This window comes from Trichechus manatus, unplaced genomic scaffold, assembly GCF_000243295.1.
Source record: "Trichechus manatus latirostris isolate Lorelei unplaced genomic scaffold, TriManLat1.0 scaffold00021, whole genome shotgun sequence".
In the NCBI taxonomy this organism is placed as follows: Eukaryota; Metazoa; Chordata; class Mammalia; order Sirenia; family Trichechidae; genus Trichechus; species Trichechus manatus.
Window position 1 is genome coordinate 4315987 of NW_004443957.1, and position 19087 is coordinate 4335073.

The 19087-nt window shown below is 36.7% G+C and overlaps 1 protein-coding gene across 4 annotated transcripts in view; it reads left to right on the plus strand.

The window, feature by feature from the left end:
* TARBP1 (TAR (HIV-1) RNA binding protein 1) overlaps window positions 1–19087 on the plus strand; it is a 92653-nt gene that overhangs the window by 48340 nt on the left and 25226 nt on the right. For 3 of the 4 annotated variants that reach the window (XR_002823476.1, XM_023728018.1, XM_023728020.1), the window contains exons 15-23: window positions 1583–1770; window positions 2190–2451; window positions 2556–2744; window positions 3891–4081; window positions 4269–4340; window positions 5719–5839; window positions 6204–6314; window positions 14880–15029; window positions 18812–18898. Coding sequence is in view for 3 of the 4 variants with exons in the window: in XM_023728018.1 (XP_023583786.1) it covers window positions 1583–1770; window positions 2190–2451; window positions 2556–2744; window positions 3891–4081; window positions 4269–4340; window positions 5719–5839; window positions 6204–6314; window positions 14880–15029; window positions 18812–18898 (1371 nt within the window). In the remaining variant the exon portion in view is untranslated. The remainder of the gene's footprint in view (window positions 1–1582; window positions 1771–2189; window positions 2452–2555; window positions 2745–3890; window positions 4082–4268; window positions 4341–5718; window positions 5840–6203; window positions 6315–14879; window positions 15030–18811; window positions 18899–19087) is intronic. The other variant, XM_023728019.1, reaches the window with a different exon arrangement.

The window sequence follows — 19087 nt, forward strand, 5'->3', positions numbered from 1 at the left end:
AATTAAACAAGCTCATACGTGTTAAATATTTAGAACAATTGCCTGGCCCATAGAGAGTCCTCAACAAATGTTAGCTGTTTTCATTTAATACATGGTAAGTGTTTAGTAAAGTTGAATTGAATCATAACTATTCTGGGCTGCTAATAAAAACAAATTACAGAGTAATTTTCGAGGGCTCTCCTAAAGGGAAACAATAAAGAGGACTTGTTAACATGTCAGCATCCTCTCTAGTACCTATTAGTCTATTATTGTTAGGAAAGAACATTATGAGCTTTGGATTAGAACAAATTTATGAATCATGCCACAGTAATTTTTTTTTAATTGTATTTTAGTGAAGGTTTATAGAACAAACAGTTTCTCATTAAACAGTTAGTACATACACTGTTTTATGACATTGGTTAACTACCCCACAACATGTCAACACTCTCCCTTCTCGACCTTGGGTTCCCTATTACCAGCTTTCCTGTCCCCTCCTGTTTCTAGCCCTTTTCCCTGGGATGTTTTTTTATTCTTAAAAATGGGCTTGTTTTCTTTAGTAATTCACTGAATTACATTCAGGTTAACAGGGGCCATAGTTGCCTTCAGGGTAACACTAAATTTTATTTCCTATGTTGGCAGTATTGCTATGTAAAATTTATCTGTAGAGATTCTTACTTGATTTATTTTGGGAGGGCCAGGGGAAGGTATAGAGTAAGTAAAGTTCCCTTTTGGAAAACATATTACTGGTTAGTAATATTGAGAGAACCACTTTGGTCTTTTATTGGTTTTTAGGGGTCTTGCCAGTACTCCTAGCTCCTTGGTTAGAGTTTATTTTTCTCTAAGTATGAACCCAGGCTGTCTTGGTTACCCCTGCTTTGTACTCTTACATGTAGAGTTCCAAGTGCTTTATGTGAAATAACCCTTTTATTTAATCTTCCCAATAGCTCTATGAAGTAGATTCTGTTATGGTTATTAACATTCCCATTTCACAGATAAGAAAACTAAGGCCCAGTATGTCCGCAGTCATACTGGCAGTGAGTGCAGAGCCAGGATTCAGACCTAGGCCAGATGATGCCAGAGTACATGTTCATAATTGCTATGCTATGTTGCCTCTCCAAAAGTAGAGTTATGGCTGATTTCAAGGAATTATTTATAACCCAGAGCCTTTTTTTCCTTCTTAAACATGCTTCAGCCCTACAGTTAAAATAAGGCTTACCCTTAGGAATGTTGTATGCAGATAAGTAAGAAAAAGTTGAGAAGTACTTATTCACATACAGTTTTGGGTTCTGTTTGTAGCTGGTTTGTCATGTACTAGTTTTCGGAACCTACTTGCTGAATGAAGAGATCACATTATCCTCTTCGTCTGAATTGCTGAGTTTTTTAGTGCCACTTTAAATTTGTTTACCTCCAGTCTTTCATCAGATCTGTAGAGAAGTGGTAAAACGGAATGAGTTTTGTCAGATTCTCTTTTGTTTCCTCTGATATCCAGTAGCAGGCAAAAAAAGGGAATAGGTGGGCATGAGTTCTATAGGTTGGCAGCTGGAGTCCTTACTAGTTAAGAATTACTTATGTTAAATCAAGAATTGTTATATTTCCTTCTCAGGAACCAGCACTTGGTAGACAGATTCAGAAAGTGGTTAGTATGGCTGCTTTGGCCATGGTGTGTGAGGCCATTGATCAGAAGCCAGAGCTGCAGCTTGATTCGCTGGATGCTGGGCCCATGGAGAGGTTCCTGTCCTCTCTTCAGCTCAATCAGACATTACAGAAGCCCCACACAGAAGAGCAGAGCAGGTATGTTCACCCTTGAAATGCAGCATGCACAGGAAAGGCATCTTTATTGCTCATTTAAAAAAAATTCGTTTTTGTTTTAGTCTTTGAAGTAATTAGCAACTGCCCACTATTATGGAATTTTGGAGAGGGTGCTCCATTCAAGATAATAATGATTATTACATTATTACTCTCTGTTACCAGAAACCTGGTAATTTTCTGCACTTAGTTTTCAGTGAATCATTTAAGGTGAGTGAAGATACCTACTTTCAGGGTAGTTAGAAAATTTAGGTTTATGTGATTTCCTTTTTTTTCTTTGGTGGATACGTGATAGTGACCTTTATATCTGTTTTTTTCCTTTTGTAAGGATGGTACAGTACATGCAAAAGAAATTGAGACAACCTTGAGGAAGTATGGGGTAGTCATGTTATTTTTTGTTTCAGTTTTTTTGAAGAATCATCATCTTCCCAAGGATGGGGAAAAATAGTTGCACAATACGTCCATGATCAGTGGGTTTGCCTCTCTTTCCTACTGAAAAAATACCACACCCTTATACCAACCACAGAGAGTGAAATTCTGGAACCCTTTCTACCTGCTGTTCAAATGCCAATAAAGACTTTGCAATCTGCATTAGAAGCCCTCACAATTCTTCCTTCTGATCAAGTTTTACCTGTGTTCCAGTGCATGAGAATTTTGGTTCCCAAGGTAAGATATAGTGAGACATGAATTGGAGAATAACTGTAGGAGCAGCAATAAAAGTTTCTAGATTTAAGCAATGACTGTGTCTTTCTTTCTCTTTTTTCTACCAGCTTCTGACCTCCTGTGAGTCACTCTGCATGGAGTCTTTTGACATGGCCTGGAAAATCATTTCTTCTTTAAGCAACACTCAGCTGATATTCTGGTCTAATTTAAAAGCCTTTGTTCAGTTTGTTTTTGATAATAAAGTTCTTACCATTGCTGCAAAAATCAAGGGCCAGGCATATTTCAAAATAAAAGAGGTAACTTTTGTTTGTTTTATTTTTTTTGTGACCTGTGGTAAATAAGGAAGAAGAGATGTATATTTGTAACTAAATATTAGATTTGTTGTTGTTTATTCATTCAATCAACCAGTACTTTTTTAACATTCTTCAACGTCATGAGTAAGGACAAGAAAATCTATTTGATGTAAAAGAGAAGGTATAAACCAGTATCCATGAGCCACATGTGGCTCATAAACATATTTTGTTTGGTTTATACAATGCTTAAAATTTTGAATTAGTTGCCACCTCTTAAGAATTGGGAAATTTGTGTGAAAATTGGGAGTGCACCTTCTCTTGGAGAATTGGATGATCTGGCAGCACTCGTGATTCCTACATGACGATTGTCTCCTGGAATGGAATAGAAGCTGGCCCATTTAGGTAGGGTCTGCCCTTCCCAGTTCTCTGTAGTCTCCACAGTCATTCCTTGGTTTCTCCTTGACACTAAAGGCAAATAGCAGTTGCCATTTATTATTGTACCTCTGCTATGTTTCTTATACAGAGAAATATTTCCCTGAATATAAGATTTCTCTTATCAAAAGGTCTTTGTGGTTTCTGGAGGCATTTAAATATGCAGCCACTGATGCAGTGGGGGAACATAGCATATGATGGAATTACATCATGCCTAGGAATTCAAGTATGCTTCCTATGCAAAGGGGAAAACAGAAAACGAAATCCTTGTATTTACCCTGCTGTGCTGCTGTACCTGTCTCAGTCTTTTCTGCCCCACAGTGCATGCTTAGAGACCTTGGTTTTTGCTTCCTCAGGGAAAGGGAGGCCATTGGTGGGATGCAAAGAAAAACTAAAAATGGTAAAATGTGAAGTGCTTTTTCTTCTTTTTATTCTATTACTTTGGACAATTGTTTCTCTTGGAGAGTTTTGGTTAAATATCACTATCAGTAAAATTTTATTTATTTTTTACTGCTGAGAAATGAAAAATTAGCATTCTGTGGCTATTGATCATCTTGTAAAGTTACAGTAACAAGAAAGGATATTATACTTTAGACTCGATTCATGATTGTGTCAAAATTATCATTTAAGGCTATTCAAGTAACAGTTTTTAGCTACATTAATTTTTTTTTAATTAAATAGGTCAAACGCTAAAATGACCATTGTATTTTATTCCAGATTATGTATAAGATAATTGAAATGTCTGCTATAAAAACTGGAGTCTTCAATACGCTGATAAATTACTGCTGCCAATCATGGATAGTTTCTGCTTCAAATGTGTCCCAAGGTTCTTTATCAAGTGCTAAAAATTATAGTGAACTTGTCCTTGAGGCTTGTATATTTGGAACTGTGTTTAGGCGTGATCAAAGGTAAAAAAAAATGCCATTATTTCAACCTATCATAACTTATATCAAGTACCTAGTTGGGTAGAATGATGTCTCTTTGTTTTGAGGCATTCTATTAGAAGAATATAAAATGTTAGTTAGTTTTAACTTTGGGGCTTTTATTTCTTTTCTAATACCTGTTGTTCTTTATCAAATGCTTTTTTATGGAAAGACTTATTCAGGATGTACAGACCTTCATAGAGAATCTTGGACATCAATGTGCAGCAAACATTGTTATTGAAAAGTAAGTATGATAGCTTTTTATTGAGTTAATAAAAATGGAATGTTAAAAATTTAACATATAGGAGCAATTCTGTGTTTATTAAGTTTAATGTTTACTGTAATAGATTACTTACTAATCTATTACAAGATAGTGAATGAACTTTCAAACATACGTTAGAAATTATATTCCCTTGCTAATATATTTTCTTCAGATCCATCACTATTTAGTAAAATTTTATAAAATTTAAAATTTTCAGCATAAAACCAAACATAAATGAGGAAAACTCCTATCCCTTTCCTTTTTCTTGGGGGTAATCATCAGTACATTTTATTCTTTAATCCTTTTTGGCTATAAAGTTTACTATATAATAAAAATTCACTGTGACAAGTCAGTATGTTACACACAAAAGTAGCTATTCTTGGAACAGGTTCTCAAATCTTGACTTCTAGAATATTTAACCTCCGAATTTTTTGTGGAGGGAAGCTTGTCAAATAGCTCTTAAAAAGTCTTATTTTTTCACATAGCTTTCAAAAATGTATATGTTTGTTTATAATGAAGATAATAAATAATGTTGTATTTTTCATTTTTATTTTAGAGTTTAGGACAATAAATGATTATCGTGTATAGCTATCACAAAGTATTATTCTGAGAGTCCTACTTTTGTTTTAAAGCCATTCTTCAGTAAATATATACATATTTTCATTGTAAATTGATGTTTTTGTGTTGGTGGCTGGTTTAGTGTTACAGTAAAATTGAAGATTTTCTAGTTTTTGGTTCCCAAATACTTTGATTTCTACTAGACAAGTGTTTTGTTGTTAAATTAAAAGGACATTTATTTACATTATAACAGTTATAATTAAAAGTGGGAATACTTATTAATGATTTTTCTTTTCACCTTTGGTTATTGAAAATTCTGGGTTGCTCAGGGCACACAAAGCTTCTGGGCCCATAGTCCCGGTTTGTTCTTGGTTTGGAGAATGTGCATTTATAGTAGATGAAAAAATGTACCAGTGAGATGTTTGATGCTGTTTCTTGCCACCTGAGCAAACAGACATACCTGTGAACCTCTTTTCAGAACAGTTTCCTGTGCCATGGTCTGTTTTATCCATAGATAAGATATTATTGACTCAGGATCAGTAGTATGTGCATTATTTTTCCAGAGGTCTGGATGAATTTGTGCTTATTCACACTTTCTGGCAGGCTTCCTTTTTGATACATTCATTTGTTATCTACTGCTGTCTACCTGAGTTAAAAATTATTATCGTTAAAAATGGACCTATATAATTTTAGAAACCTTTGGGAGGTTTGGGTATTTGTTATGATATTTTTAAAATAACCTTTGATGTATTTTTATATTTTCAAAATGTATTAATATAGTTTATCATTTTATATATTTTAGTACTGAAAGAGAGGACCATTATGTGAGAATTTGCGCAGTCAAATTCTTGTGTTTACTAGATGGCTCAAATATGTCTCATAAGTTGTTCATGGAAGATCTTGCAATCAAGCTATTGGGGAAGGTAAGTATACTTTATTTTACTTTAAATTATCTTTATTTTGTACAGTTAATAAGTCAGAGCCCTGGTAGTGCAGTAGTTAAAGCGCCCGGCTGCTAACCGAAAGGTTGGCGGTTGGAACGCACCAGCTGCTCCTTGGGAGAAAGATGTGGCAGTCTACTTCCATAAGGATTTACAGCCTTGGAAACCTTATGGGGCAGTTCTATTCTGTCCTTACCAGGTTGCTATGAGTCTGAATGAATTCGATGGCAATGCATTTAGTTTGTTTGTTTTTTAATGCCCAATTCAAACCTTCTATATTTAAAATTATCATTAATTTTGTTTTCATTAATCACAAGAGTAGGTAATTTAGTATTGATTCCCCCAGGATGAATTGGTGTCCAAGTCAAGAACTCGCTACTATGTGAATTCTCTACAACACAGAGTGAAAAACCGAATATGGCAGACTCTGCTTGTACTTTTCCCCAAATTTGATCAGGTATAATGTTTATTATATTTAAGCATAATGTTTTCATATGAGTAAATTATTTTGTAGAAACTGTTGTGCTGTTTTAAGATTGAGAAACTAGTTCTGCTTAAAATTTATTAATTTGCCTTTGTACCAACTTTAATACCTAAAATGAAGTTATTCAGAAGTTTTTTTAATGGAAGGAATACTAAATAAAGCAATTAAGCATTGTAGAAATAAATTGGAAGCTGATTTACATGCCCCATTTAGCAGTTTTTCCCTTTAATATTTTAATGTAACATTTTAACTGTGTAAAGTCTCATATATAATTTGAATAGAAAACATAAATACTTGATTCTTAATTATCCATCACTAAGTTATTTTGGAGTGTTAGTGTTTTGGATTATCTCTGTACTCCAGAAACCATACAAATTGCATCATTTGGATTATTATTTCCCATGCTTGATTTTTTTGCTACCAATTTCATGACTAGCATGGCCATATAAACCAGCTAAGGAAAGGCCAAGATCTCTCTGTCTTACAGCAGAGTCTCTTTATCCTAAGTTTCCTTTTCTGCTCCGTGAAGAGGCAAGGAACAGCTGAGTGGCCCATCTGTGTAACCTCTCTAGCCATCTTTGCATAGTATTCCTGCTAAGAGATCATCATTATGAGAAAGTGATGGTTTATGACTAGTGCAGTTTTTCAAAGTATTTTTTTTCTAATGTTTGTGCAATAGTTTATTACATTCTGAATGCACCTCTTGATGGAAACATTTACATCAGACCTGGTGGAAAATTAAGTATATTAAATCAATATATGATTTAAGTATTTTTTTTCTTTCTTTCTCATACCCTCTATTTCCCTTCTCCCCAAACTACCTCCTTATTCAGTAGTTGCCACACTGCATTTTGGGCAGCTAAACTGGGGTTCAGTTTAATCTAGACCTAGCTAGGAGCAAGTAATCCCACCTCTCTGGGACCAGTTTTATCATTTGTAAAATGAGGAGTGAATGTGAAAGTACCTTAAACTCTAAAGCAAAGGGTTGTTTTTATAGTTATTATAGTAAAAATAATTTGTTGTTGTTGCAAAGCCACAAGGGTTGGAGGAGTTACAAGTTGCAGGAAATCGTCGGGAGTTTTCCTTTAGCGAGCAGGGACACTGCCGAACACGGAGTGGGTGTGGACCTCAGCTGTGAACCTCACTGTTGATCAGACCCAAGTGACCCTGGCCACCTTCTCCAGTCTCCTTAGCCTCTGACTTCCCTTACTCCCAAAGGGCCTATAAAAATGGTGTGGCAGCAGTGTCAGACCCCCTTGCCTAACTTCACAATGGGGGAGGAGAATTATTATCAGCATTACCAGCCCATTGCTGATTGCTATGAAGTGGAGGTCAGACATACCTCCACCCTCCAACCTTTTTACCAATTCTGACGGCAGTCACCCCTCCCATGGCACTCTACTTCTCTGCTGGGTTTGATAATTCATTGCAGTGGCCACACAGAACTCACAGACCATATTCACAGTTATGGGGTTTATTAGGGAAGTAGCACGTTACAATTCTGGATCAGGAATGACTCAGGATACAGTTCTTCGATCAGGATAGCTTCATCTCAGCCGTGCCCACAGGCAGGCCTCTCTCTGGCCCTTGGCCCCTCCGCCCCTCGGCTCTGCCCTGCCCAGGCAAGTGTTACAAAGCTATTTAGTTCCACCAGTAAATGTCTAGGGGCATGCTACTCCACCGGTAAGCCTCAGCCCAAAGGCACTCAGCTCTCTCACTCCATGGGTCAGCAAGCCTAGCTTCACCAGCAAGTGCCTGGAAGCACCCCACTCTGCCAGGAAGCCTCCTGCCCAAAGGCACTCAGCTGTCTCACTCTGGGTCAGCACACCCACTGAAACCACCTTGCTCTGTGGGCCGGGAAACCCACTGCATTATTTCATTCCAGTTTCCTGGTTTTTCTGCCACTGTTTCTCTGATGCCATTTCTTGCTGTGTTGCATTATCTCTGGTGTAACAGCTCTCTCTGTCTCCTGGATCTGGGAGGTTCTCAGCACAGGGACCCCAGGTCCAAAGAATGCACTCCACTACCATCTCTTCTTTGTGGTAGTGAGGTCCCGACTTTCTGCCTCTGGGCTGGCTCACTTTAAGCTTAGAGGGATTGCAGAACTTACCATCCCCTCGTTACAGTTCTGTACACCTCATTTGCATTGTCCCACCCTGACAATGGTGCCACGTACCTTATTTGCATTATTAGCAAACTGTCTAATCTCCTTGGTGGGCCACAAGCACCTTATTTTCATAGTCCCACCCAGTTGTTTGGCGGGTGTAACAAGACCATGGTGAGAAAGGCCATATAAAAGTGATCTGTCACACCAGAGGGCCCTAAAGATTGTTGGGCCTTAGCTGCTTATTTTACAGAGGAGGAAACTGAGACCTGGAAGGGAAATTGTCCAGGAACCTGTAAGCATCACAGTGGAGCCTGTCCTCTCACCAGGGGCCTAACTTCTGGTTCCAGTGCTCCTCTGCCTCATACAGCTCCCTACCATGTTGCTCATTCCCAGGAAACATAATTGATGTATAAGAAACTGGCATCTGCTGAGGTACAGAAACAAGATAGGGTCTCTTTGGGGAAGAACGAGGTTTAAAATATTTTAAATGTAAATTCCCTCAGTGTTTAGAGTTTCCTACTTTCCACTCCACCCTGTTTTAAATGTTTGAGAGATTTCTTTAAATGTATCAATCTCTTTTTTATTATGACTTTATAAAGCCTTATACCTGTAGATGAGAGAAAAAGCATTTTGGTAGCAGTCCAAGTATATTATGGAAATAGATTATTTGGATAAATTTAAGAGAAAATAGCTACAAGAGTTACTTCTGGAGAGTAGTGGATGTGTGGCAGGGGCTGCTGTTTTCCATTATAGGCCTTTTAATAATATTTTTAAAATATTATGTTGCTATACTTTGGTAAACATTAAAACGCATTTAAAAAAAGAAACATTTTAGAAATGTTTTAAGGTTACTGAGAGTATTTCTTTTCTTGTTTTGGAGGGGAGAGGCCCCCCAGAGAGAAAACTCATATTGGAGAGGGTGGAGGGAAATGTCAGAGCAGGCACAGCCTAAAAGGAAGAAGAAAAACTAGTCTTACAGTTTTCATAATTTTCATTGCAATCTTTCAAAGCAGGCCATAAATATTTCCACTTTACACATAAGGACACTCAGTGAAGAGAAGTTAGATAACCTGCCTGTAAGGTAACACACTAGTGAATGGTAGAGATGGAATTCAAAACCACATCTAACTCTAAAATTCTTGCTCTACTTTACACCTCTGTCTCAGGGGTCTAAAATGAACTGTTCTTCTGTCAATTAGGAATTCTTTTAAGATAGATTTTCTTCTTTAAATTATATACATACATATATATACACATATGTATACATTTATATACATATTATTTACTTATATGTTTATATAACTAGATTTTGCTTCTTACTTGCTGTTTAGATATGCTCAGTTTCTCAGGTAGAATTCAATTTTGAAGAGAAGGATAGGGGAAGAAAAGGGTAATTTTGGAACTCAGAATCTTAGCCAAAAGGAAAGCAGTGATAACAGTGGGGCTGGAGAAATTGTAAGGGAAGGTGGACAAGCCATCTGAAAAGACAAGGTAAGTAGCAGGACCTGCTCCTATCCTATTTTGTTAATCTTCTGCTGACTTTAGCATCTGTTTCATCCATTGTTCCAAGTTTTAAGCCATGGCATCTTGGGAGATCTTGGTTTGAATCTGAATTATGCTATTTGCCAGCTATGTGACTTTGAGTAAATTATTCAGATTATCTGGGTCATTATCTTTTCCTGTAAAAGTATGGATAATAATAGCTTCCTCATAGAATTGATATCAGCGTTAAAGGAGATGGTTCATGTAAAGTACTCAGTAAAATTACTTCATCATTATGTTTCATTAAACAGTTTTTAAGGTGGTTGCTTGGAGAATTACAGATTCAAGAGTTACTTATAAAAGGGAGTGATAGTCAACAAAATGGTAGAGTAGGCAGCTCCAAGTTCATGTTCCACCATAGAAACATCAAAAAACAAGCAAAAATTGTTATAACCAACTTTGTCAGAAATCTGGAAAGCAGCTGAAGGTTTACAGCAACTGAACAAACGCAAGATAAAGAAAAAGGAAACTGAAAAATGGTAGGGAAGCTTTGTGATGTTTTTACTTGCCTTTGCCCCTGCCCTTTCCCCAGCTCAGCTACAGTCTTCAAGACAGCAGCCCTCATTCCCAATATGGGACCCTACTGCCTGTTTTTTGAGGGAGCAGAGCTCTAACCTGCCTGGGGGTTACCTGAAGGACAGATACAAGGTGCTTGTCTCTGTTTCACTGACTCCATCTCAGTCAGGCTCAAAAAGCAGCATGTGTTGCTCAAAAAGCAGCATGCACTGCTCAAAAACATTCTAAGGCAGACAAACAACCTGCAGACGCCTGGGGCAAAAGATGATAGTTGTGACATAGAGTAGACCACCTAAAGTCTGTGAGGAATAACTGGGAGAGTTTCTTTGAGAAACTAGGGTATTCAGCAGCACCTGTACATGTGGGGTGAATTTAGAAAGCCACACATATGTTCAATGTAAGACATATGCTCAGAAAAGACCTGATAAGACCCTAAGCTTTTGCCTGAGGCTGATCCCTAGACTCAGTGCAAGCCTGGCAAAGTGTTGAAGGAGAGCCCCAGCACAGAGCTGGTCAGCACTGACTGGAGGAGGTGGGGTTTTTGTTTGTTTTTAACTCTGGTATTCAAGGAAATAACTGTCAAAACACTAGCAGAACACAAGCTAAAGGGAGAAAGACTTCATTGGTCTCACACAACAGGTAATAGTCTTTGTAAAAATAGTTTGGAAAATTGACTAAACAAACAGCCTTCAACAAATAAAAAACAAACAGCAAACCCTAGGGAGTGCTGAGAATCTGATTTCCAGAATTACTACATCATAATATTTCAGATGTCCAGTTTTCAACCAAAAAAATCACAAGGCATACAAAGAAACAAGGAAGTATGATCCATTCAAAGTGGAGGGAAATGAGAAATCTTCCCTAAAGAAGCCCAGACATTGGACTTACTAGACAAAGAATTTAAAACAACTGTCTTAAATTTGCTCGAAGAGCCTATTGAAACTATGGATAAAAGTCTAAAGGAAATCAGGAAAATGATTTGTGAAGGCAATGAGAATATATATGAAGAGATATGATATTAAGGAACCAAACAAATTCTGAAGCTGAAAAGTACAAGACTGAAGTTAAAAATTCACTAGAGGGGTTCAGCAGCAGATTTGAGCCGGCAGAAGAATGAATCAGTGAACTTGAAGACAGAACAACTGATACCATCCAGTCTGAAGAGCAGAAAGAAAAAAGAATGAAGAAAAGTGAACAGAGCCTTGGGATCTGTGGGACACCATCAAGCAGACCAATACATGTATTATGGGAGTCCCAGAAGAAGAATAGGGAAAGAAAGGAGCAGAAAGAACATTTGAAGAAGTAATGCCCCCAAACTTCTCAAATTTAATGAAAGATATGAATCTGCACATTTCAGGAAGTTCAGTGAATTTGAAGTAGGAAAACTCATAAGAGATCCATACTGAGATACATGGTAAAATTGTTAAAAGCCAAAGATAAAAGAGAATCTTGAAAGCAGCAAGAGAGAAGCGAGTTGTCACATACAAGGGATTCTCAATAAGATTAACAGCTAATTTCTCATCAGAAACCATGGAGGCCAGAAGGCAGTGGGATGATATATTTAAAGTATTCAAAGAAAAAAATGTGTCAACCAAGAATTCTATATCTGGCAAAACTGCCCTTCAGAAATGAGGGCAAAATTAAGACATTCCCCGATAAAAGCTGAGGGAATTCATTACCGCTTGACCTACCCTATAAGAAAGGCTAAAAGGAGTCCTTCATGTGGGAACTCCTTGGAACCACTATGAGGCAGTTCTACTCTGTCCTGAAGGTTCGCTATGAGTCAGAATCGACTTGACGGCAGTGGGTTTGGGTTTGGATTTGGTTTTGGTCAGGTGGGAATGAAAGGATACTAGACAATAACTCAAATTCATGTGAAGGAATAAAGATCCCTGATAAAGGTAACTGCATGAGTAAATATAAAAGCCAGTATTATTGTATTTTTGATTTGTAACTTCACTTATGTCTTACATTTTTTAAAAGACAAATGCATAAAACATATTTGTAAATCTATGTTATTGGGCACACAGTGTATAAAGATGTAATTTGTGATGACAACCATGTAAGGGTGTGGAGCGGTATAGGGGCAGTTTTTTTTTTTAAATGCTTTTCAAGTTGATGGCATTTCAAAGTAGATTGTTATAAATTTAGGATGTTAAATATAATCCATAATCCATGTGGTTACAACAAAGAAAATACTCTAAATGTATTATCCAAAAGGAAATCAGAAGGGAATCAAATGGTTCACTACCCAAAAAATCAGCTAAACACAAAAGGAGGCAGTTATGGAAGAAATGCAGGACAGAAAAGGTTTAAGACATAACAAAAAACAAATTGCAAAGTGTCAGAATAAGTCTTTATCAGTAATTATTTTAAATATAAATGGATTAAACTCTCCAATTAAAAAGCAGAGATTGTCAGATGGATTTAAAAAAAAAAACAAAACATGATTCAATTACATACTGTCTACAAGAGGATCACTTTAGATTCACATGATTCAATTACATACTGTCTACAAGAGGATCACTTTAGATTCAAAACACAAATAGGTTGAAAGTGAAAATATGGGGAAAAAAATCCATGCAAATAGCAACCAAAAGAGAGCCGGTGTGGCTATACTATTATCAGGCAAAGCAGACTTTAAATCAAAAACTGTTAAAGAGACAAAGAAAAACATTGTATATTGATAAAATGGCTAATTCATCAAGAAGACGTATGCTCCAAAGTAAGTGAAGCAAACACTGACAGAACTAAAGGGAGAAATAGTTCTACAATAATAGTTGGAGACTTCATTGTACCACTTTCAGTAATGGATAGAACATCTAGACAGAAGATCAACGAGGAAATAGATCGGAACAACAGTATAACCAAGTAGATGTAACAGACATATATAATACCCCAGTAGCAGAATATACTTTTATCAAATGCACATGGAACATTCTCCAGAATAGACCATACGTTAAGTCACAAAATAAGGCTCAATAAATTTAAAAAGTTTGAAATCATATGAAGAATCTTCTTTAACCACAGTAGAATGAAACCAGACTTTAATAGAAGAAAGCAAATGGGAAAATGCACACCTATGTGGAAATTAAACAACACAGTGTTAAACTAATGGGTCAAAGAAGATATCACAAGGGAGATTAGAAAATACTTACAGATGAATGAAAATGGAAGTACAATACACCAAAACTTACAGGATGCAACAAAGGCAGTGCTTGGAGGGAATTTTATAGCCATAAATGCTATATTGAAAAGGAATAAATAAGTCAATAACCTAACTTTACATCTTGAGGAACCAGAAAAAGAAGAGCAAACTAAACTCAAAGCTAACAGAAGGAAGGGAATAATAAAGATTAGAGTGGAATAAATGAAATAGAGAAGAGCAAAACAATAGAATCAACAAACCAAGGTTGGCTCTTTGAAGAGATCATTCAAACTGACAAATCTTTAGCTAGACTAACAAAGAAAAAAAGAGAAGACAAATAATTGAAACAAAAAATGAATAGGGGACATAACTACCAACCCTATAGAAATAAAAGGATCGTAAGAATACTATGAGCAACTATGTGCCAGCATATACTCTCGATGAAATGGACAAATTCCTAGACAATTCTGATATCCTAATCTGATTCAAGATGAAAACAGAAAACCTGAACAGCCCTATAACAAGTGAAGAATTTGAATCAGTAATCAAAAATCTCAAAAGTCCTTGGCCAGATGGCTTTACTAGGAAATTCTACCAAACGTTAAAGAGTAATTAACACCAATTCTGCTTAAACTCTTCCAAAATATAGAAGAGCGCTTCCTAACTTATTCTGTGAGGCCAACTTTACCTTGATATCAAAGCCAGATAAAGAAAACTACAGACTAGTATACCTTATGAATATAGATGTAAAAATCCTCAGCAAAGTACTGGCAAACCAAATCCAACAGCATATTAAAAGGATTAAACACCATGATCATGTGGGATTTATTCTAGGAATGCAAGAGTGGTTAAACATTAAAAAAACTTTGTTATGTACCACTTTAATAGAACAAAGGAGAAAAACCACATGATCATCTCAATCGATGCAGAAAAGGCATTTGACACAATTCAACACCCTTTCATGTTAAAAAACAACAAACTGGGAATAAAGGGAAATTCCTCAACATCGTAAAGGGTTGTGGTTGTACAACATTCTGAATGTAATTAATCAAACTGAGTTGTATAGTAAAAAGTGGTTAAAATGGCAGCCTTTATGTTATATGTATTTTTTCCACAAGAAAATAAATGATAAAAAAGGTGCTTGTGTTAAAACTGTAACCTTTAAATTTTTTTTAAATTAATAACTATAACAAAAAGTTTAATTTGTGAACTTCATTTTCCTCAGAATTTCTTGAGTGGAATTATTGACAAGATTTTCCAGGCTGCTTTTATCAATAATCAAGCATCCATAAAATATTTCATAGAATGGATTATTATATTGATTCTTCATAAATTCCCTCAATTTCTTCCAAAATTCTGGGATTGTTTTTCTTACGTAAGTAAAGGAGGTTTTTTCATATTTTTTGTCAATTAAAAAAGATTTTGACTCTGCTAGGCAATTGTTTCACCTAGTTTTCACTATCTGTGTCCTATCTGGCATCATAAATTCCATTTTGTGAAGCCTGAGTTACTGTATGAGAAAGAAATCCTTGAATTTAGTGTATCAGAGTTTTCATTTGAGAACTGATCAGTTCCAAAGAAATAAAGATGGGGAAGAATTTTGTTATTATTAAAAAATAAGGGAAATTCAACTGCCTTTTGTATTCTTATTTGTTCTTAGTAGTAAGAGTGATAAAAAATGCGTTCCTTACATTTTAAAAAACTTTTTAGTAGGAAAATTTCAAATGTAGCCAAAATAGAATAGTAGTGAACCCCTATCATCCAGATGAAAACATTTATTAATTCATTTCCACTCTTCTTTCATCTGTTCTGCTACCCACTCCTCTAAATCTCCCCTCCCCCAAATTTTTTATGTTTAAAATAATTTTTGAGTAGTTGATGCTAAGATTAATGGTAGTTATAATTGTAGGCTTCCTAACAACTAACTGTTTTTTGACAACGTTTGTTAAGTGCTTACTTTGAATGTTACCTTCCGATTCCTAAATTCACCCTTCATTTTCTTAATAAATGATCTTGCCTTCTATTATGTGAAAACGGAGGTACCCTCTTTAAAGTATCTCTTTTTGTTTTTCTCCTTTTCAGGAGAAAGAGTAGTTCTCCTTTTCAGGTCTACCCCTCCTACCTGTGTCCTCAGTGTATTTCCTTTTGGGAATTTGCTATCTGAATTCTTTCCTGTCTCCAATATCTCCAGTCTTTTTTCTGTTGACTTTTCCTCCACCCAGCCATTGTCTCAGTCTCTTCTGTTTACTATTCAGCTTCTATAATGAGTGATCTTTGCCTTCCTCCTTGCTGTCCTGCAGCCACTGAAGTCCACTACATTTTCAGAAATCATGTATTGAGAATTTTATCTCCAGCTAGTGCCTTCATTTTTCCTTTCTTCATTCTACTTACCACCCTGGCAACCTTTCACATTGGCGGTTACTTTCTCTGCAGCGATTATTGCGCTACTGTGTGCTATCATTGTTCTCTTCCTATTATGCAGATTACTTCATGTATTTCCTTTCTTTGTCTCAACTCTTATGCTTGGCCTTATGGTATCAATTGTTATATAGTGCCTTGTGCTTCTCTTCATACACTCCCTTAGGGGACTTCTGTACTCTGAGTCTCTGTAAATCTTTGCATTGTCAACCCTGTCTGTGCTGCTTCGCTGCATCTCCAGCTGCCCATTCGACATTGTCGCAGTCACTGCAAACTTAATCATGTATAAAGCTAAACTGTAATATAGTATCTTCCTATAAGATTGGCTCCCCTTTTGATATTGTTAATTCTCCCAGTCTCCTAGCTTGAAACCTGGATGTTTCAATAAGCAGCAACAACAGCATCCTCACAGTAGTCATGAAAGACTGGTTGGAGTTTTTACATTTTACTTACGAAAAAACTAAAGTTCAGGGTGATTTGTCACACCATTAAGAAAATGATAAAGCTTTAACTGAAATGTCTGTTTAATTTCAAAAGCCACATTCTTTTTCACCATTAGAAGATACCTCCTCTTCCATGTCCATTTAATTAAGAATAATAGTCTGTCACTTTTCCTTGAATTGCTTCTCAGATATTGCTTTGTTAATCTAGTTTTTCCCCATCATTTCAACTGTAGATGCACCTTACTCTCTGCTTTCGCACAGCCTGTTCTCAAGTGAGTAAGGACTGCTTCCGAAATCCTCACAAAAGAACAAATTGTTTTCAGCATACATCTAAAACTTCCTGACTTTCATGTGTTCCAGTAACACTGGCAATTCTATTTTGTTTTTCTGCTTATCTCAGTCTTTTCCTTTTCATAAAGAACTTTTCAGACCTTGTTTATTCCTTTTTTAAACCTCCATTTTTTCCTATAGATAATCATTCAGGTTTTTTAATTATAAGCAACCAAAACAACTTTTGCTGGCTGAAATAAAACGAGACTTACAAAACAGAGGGTAGGGTGTGGTGGGGTGGGGTGAGGATATTAGATAGCTCACAGAATGCCAGGAAAGCAACAGAATCAGACTTAGAAAATAGGCAGGAACAAGGGAGGCTCAGCCGCTTCCAGAACGGCAGCCACAGTCATGCCGTGAAGCTGGACATCACTGCTACCAGCACTGGATGCAGGGTGCTATCACAGCAGTGCTTCAGCCTCAGCAAACTAGGTATTATTGCTGCCTCTGCCTCCGGCAGGAGATGTGCCATCTGTGGGCTCTGCTGCTTCATATTATGGGTTTTCGATTCAGAATTTCGGGTGGATGTCTCTGGATCTCAGGCCTTGTGCCTTCTGGTTAGCGGCAAGGGAGGCTGAGTAAATGTGTATCTGGAATTTTCAGCTTCCCACAAGCTCATAAAGTAGGAGAATTCTCTAAACTTGAAAGCGGATTCAGGATAGATACCAAAAAAGGGGCACACATGCACTGCTTTATTCTGCAGCAGATGAACTTACCTTTTATTTTTCAGAGAATGTAAAAGCCAGCACATAGGAATAACATTATCTTGTCAATAGCAGTCATACAAATCCACCTATGTCTGTATCCACACTAGACTTCTTCCCTTCTTTTACCATAAAAAAAAAAAAAAACCTGTTGCCATCAAGTGATTCTGACTTATAATGACACTATACAACAGAGAACCTGAATTTTTCCCTATTTAATAGTAATTATGGCTCCAATTCCTTCTGCCTTTGTAGGAACCTTTTGCTTTTAGTCTTTCTTCTATACTCAGTCTCTCCTTCTTAACCAAATGGTTTCCATTGGCTTTTAAACATGCTCAGTTCTCATCGATTGTTATGGATATTTACACAGATCTTCTCATCCATCTCTTCATAACCACCCACTCACTCACTCACTGTCTGTCTACCATTTCACAGCCAGACTTCCTGTAAGAGGTATCTATATTCCATAATTCCATTTTTCACATCCTCCCCAGCCCACTCTTTCCATCCATTGCAGACCAGCTTTCACAGAGAGGACGTTCAATAAGTATTTGCTAAATGAATAAATCATCTCATACTTCCTCTTGGAGCAGTTTCTGAACTGGCCTTTCTGCTTATTGTCTCCTTCTGAGTCTGTCGGCATCCCTTAGTTTATTATCACAAAAATAATGTGTTATTCCTAATCGATATCATTGAGAAAGTTTTTAAATTCCAGTTTAAAACTCTTATATAGTTTTCAGCGTGACTTTTTAAAAGTCTTCTACAATATGATCCCATTCAACCTGTGAGCCTTATCTCAGTCATCCCCCTGCCAAGCTGGTCTCTTCACCTTTTGCTGCCATTCCCTTACATTTACCTCCGTGTCTTTGTTCAGTTTATTCACCTTTCCCCTGTAACCGTCTATTCTCTCATTCCTGCTCCTCTGTGGCCTCTCCTCCAGGCCAGTCTTTCCCATCCTGAGGCAGGCATGCCCTTGGCACTACTACTCACTTTACAGCTATATTATCTAATGCCTTGTATTATTGCTGTGTGCTGATTGTTGTGTGAATTGGCATTAGACTTTCGGAAGTTACTTTCCTTTTTTTTTTTTCTTTTTTGCTTTTAATCCTGTATTCGCAACCAGGCCATAGGCTGCTTGAGGGGAGAGACTGCCTCCCCTCCTGTGCACCTCCAGGGTCCAGCACAGGCCCTCACATGTGCTTATAATAAGCCTGGGATGGATATTTGTTTATCTTGGCTTATTTGGTTATTTGTGTTTTCAGGGTGAAGAAAAATTTAAAACAAGCATTTGTACATTTTTATCAGTTTTGTCACATTTGGACATCATTATTCAAGATATTCCAGAAAAGGTGAGTACAAATTATTTTTAAGAAGAGTGTAAACAATTTTCAGAAATTGTATTTTTACCTGCTTGTACTAATTTTTTAAAATATATTCTTTGTCTTTTTTGTAATTTCTCCCCTTCGCTTTGGTTTTCTGCCTAATGTACACACATACTTAAACAAAAATACACAGTAAGGTATGTAGATATGTGCCTA